At 36.8% G+C, this 3,598-nt stretch overlaps 1 protein-coding gene across 1 annotated transcript; it reads right to left on the minus strand.

Moving 5' to 3' along the window:
- Positions 1-33: 33 nt before the first annotated feature.
- Positions 34-1,033, minus strand: LOC145009242 (histone H2A-like). The gene is made up of 2 exons (XM_078967935.1): positions 760-1,033; positions 34-451 (listed from the first exon to the last, which is right to left on the minus strand). Exons 1-2 carry the CDS (start codon positions 967-969, stop codon positions 194-196), a joined length of 468 nt encoding a protein of 155 aa, XP_078824061.1. The 5' UTR covers positions 970-1,033; the 3' UTR covers positions 34-193.
- Positions 1,034-3,598: the final 2,565 nt, after the last annotated feature.

Genomic DNA, 3,598 nt, shown 5'->3' on the forward strand with positions numbered 1-3,598 from the left:
TAAGAAAGAGTAGATAACAGATATAAACAAAGATTGTTGAAAATAGAAACAAGCGGTTTCTTCCATTGATAAACAGAGAGGTAGTAACATACGATCGATAGTCTAAACGAACACAATGGTTAGAACACTAAACTCCATATGTAATTTAACGACAAATACACACGCAGCAGAACAACAACCAAACTACGGTAGCCTATTCAGCTTTCTTTGGAGTTTTTGCTGCTTTCTTTGGTGACTTTGCAGCCTTCGATGGGGATTTAGGCTCTGTTGTAGCAGACTTCTTGGGCAACAGCACGGCGTGGATGTTGGGAAGAACACCACCATGAGCAATGGTAACTCCGCCCAACAGCTTTCCAAGTTCATCGTCGTTCCTGATGGCCAAAAGGACGTGTCTAGGGATTATTCTGGTCTTCTTGTTGTCCCTTGCAGCATTTCCAGCCAACTCCAACACCTACAATAGAACAACGAACATGATTAGATATGGAAGATACGAACGATGCCATTGAGCAGAATATTTCGATTGGGAGCCATATTTTGGATATAATGTTATAGAACTAGGTCTAATTCATCAAATCAATCAAACGATAGCTCTACTTTTCATTTTTAATGCTATGCAACATTATTTCTGAAAATAAATATACACCCCCAATTTGCAATTTTGAACATTGAAACCCTAAAATCATTTTTGTTTTCTTGAAGTGATCGAATATAATTAACTACATGAATGAATTGATAAAGATAATAAAGAAGCAAACTTACTTCAGCGGCAAGGTATTCAAGAACAGCGGCGAGGTAGACCGGAGCACCGGTTCCAACACGTTTAGCATAGCGTCCGACCTTAAGGTAACGCCCAATTCTACCAACGGGAAACTGGAGACCAGCTTTGACGGATCGAGTAACCGACTTCTTCCTTGGGCCACCGCCCTTCCTTCCTCCGGCACCCTTCTTCGCTTTTCCGGTGGTTTCCATTTCTCTTTTTGGCTTAGAAGACAAGTGATTTATGGGTATGAAAACAAGTGATTGATGATAACTTTCGCCACCGATGAGTTGTTTATATAGCGATGATTATTTGGGGATGATCAGGACCGTGAACTGGGCTTGTTTTTGGCCGTTGGATTGGTATTTAATCTAACGGTCTTCGTTTATTCATCACCGATCCGTGTGAAGTGGATCCACCAATTAAAATGCTCCGATGAATTTTGAATTTGGGTTTGCTTTTTGAGATTATTTTCGGTTTCCCGCCCTGTATGTTTTCGTTTTCATGGTTTTTAAAGAAAATTTTTGAATCCTCGTGCTGTGGGCAACCATTCTTGGGCCAAATTTATATTGGATTCATTTCATTAATATGAATCCGCAAACACATTCATTCATTAATACTTACAAATATTGAACATAAAGATAAAAAAAAAACATTGTTTAAAACATTAAAAACATTACATTATTAAAAAAATATACATATAGAACATATAAAAGACTATATGAATCCCTACATGAGCTTCCATATAACTCATAGGGAAGTCTTTCATGAGAGATAGTTGATATATCAAGAAACTAGTGGGAACCTAAGTGATATTGATAGATTTAAGAATGAAAAACCTGAAATGGACACTAAACCCCAAAAAGAGGTTGATCAACCTATTGAGGAATCTGATATACTTCCACCACCACCTTGTATATCTAATAAAGAATGTCGTCCACCAAAGTTTTATGGATTTTATATTACTCAGGAGGATGGCAACATGTTAAGCGATGATGAATCGTGCAACTACCAGGAAACCATAGCAAACTCAGAGGCTGCAAAATAAAAAGAGACGATGAACAGCGAGATTTAGTCTATCTACAATAACCAAGTATCGAACCTAGTTGATCCTACATTGGTCTTAAAACCTTTGGGTGTAGACAAATCTTCAAAAAGAAGATTGGCATGGATAGCAACATATATAGTTATAAAGCTCGGCTCGTCGTGAAATGTTATACTCATACTCAATGTCCCAACACTATTGAAGAATTGAACATAATGATTCGAGTCTCATATGCCTCGGCTATAAGATTGATCATGTACGTCATGATATGTCAAGGTTAGACGTCTCATGTGTCATTAGTATGATGAGTCGTTATCTCCATGTGAAAGTCGTTGAACCGCACTCAAGAACATTATGAAGTATCTTATGAGGGATAAAGATATGTTATTGGTTTACGGTAGTAAGGAAGAATTAAGTGCTAAAGGATATGTGTATGCAAGTTCCAAAACGATATGGATAATTTCACTTACAAAAACATAATCTGTGGATTTCTGAATTTTTCGGGGCATTTTAAAATTCCGACCCTGAAAGCACGGGTCGTGCCTACCTCATGTTGCCTTTATTTTCGGTATTTAAACTTATGAAGCCCGAGCACGAGCCATGCTTCCCCATATTTTGAGTTTTTATTATTTATTTTAGATTATCGAGTTGAGATGAGCTGGCACGGGAGTTGTTCCAGTTGAAACTAAGGCAACTTGGAAATGGTTTTTGGATCTATTGATTGAAGACATTGGAATGGGACGAGGTGAATGACTAATCATCATCTCTAACCAACATAAGGCAGTTAACTGCTTCTAATATACTTTTTTTATATTTTTTTTAAACGATAATGACATTGAAATGTTAATTAACATGGACTTATTGAGGTAGTTAAGGATATAGATATTAAATGTGAGCACAAAGAATGTGCTATGCATGTTTAAGTCGACTTCAAGAGAAAATTCACATGAGTTGAGTAGAAAAAACTATTATAATGTGTTGCCAAGGCCAAAACCACAACAAAATTTTGAAGATGTAATTAAGGAAATCAAGTTAATTGACATACATGCTCATGAACACCTGATGGGGAAAATGTAACGCCCGGGTTTCAGAGCTAAGCATTTTTGTCAATGTAATAGTTTAAGTCAATTATTGCAACTCTTTTTGAAGTAATAAATATGAAATATTTGAGTATTATGTGAATTATGTGTTTATTATTTAATTATAAATGTATAATTAATAAAGAATAAAAATGAGCGTCAAAATTAAAGTGTGATATAATCCCGATATCTCTACACAAAGTTGTAGAATATGTCTCAAGGTTTCCGTAGATATAAAGAATGCCGAAATCCGAGCTATAACGAAGAAGTTATGACCCGCCGAAGTTTTACGGCAAAACCGGCACGGCACCGGGAGACGTAAATAGTGAATTTACGATAGAAGACTTTTTAGCCTTAGCAATCTAAACAAAAGTCATAGAATATGTTAAACTAAGAACATCGATAAAAAGAACGCCCAAATGTGACTTCGTATGAAGAAGTTATGATTTTTCTAAGATTCGGCTTAGCAGTGCACGGCCCGAAACTCGAATTTTAGTTCGAGCGGTTTTTGGCTTACGCGACCTAAATGAGAGTTGAAGATCTCATACGAACTCAACGGTAAAAAGACAGACGAAAATGGAGTCCGTATGAAGGAGTTATGAACTCTTCGCGGTCATTTAACAGTCTAAACGCCTCCTACTGTTAAATTTGAGATCGGTCGAGAATTAGCCGACGGAGTCTAAACGAAAGTTGTAGATCTTGATTTTACCTACGCGT

This window comes from Lactuca saligna, chromosome 8 (genome assembly GCF_052625555.1).
Source record: "Lactuca saligna cultivar CGN05327 chromosome 8, ASM5262555v1, whole genome shotgun sequence".
Lineage (NCBI taxonomy): Eukaryota > Viridiplantae > Streptophyta > Magnoliopsida > Asterales > Asteraceae > Lactuca > Lactuca saligna.

Coding starts and splice junctions, on each gene's coding strand:
- LOC145009242 (XM_078967935.1), bottom strand. CDS start 969: ATGGAAACCACCGGAAAAGCGAAGAAGGGTGCCGGAGGAAGGAAGGGC. Junction 452..759: donor TTGAATACCTTGCCGCTGAA/GTAAGTTTGCTT, acceptor GTTCTATTGTAG/GTGTTGGAGTTGGCTGGAAA.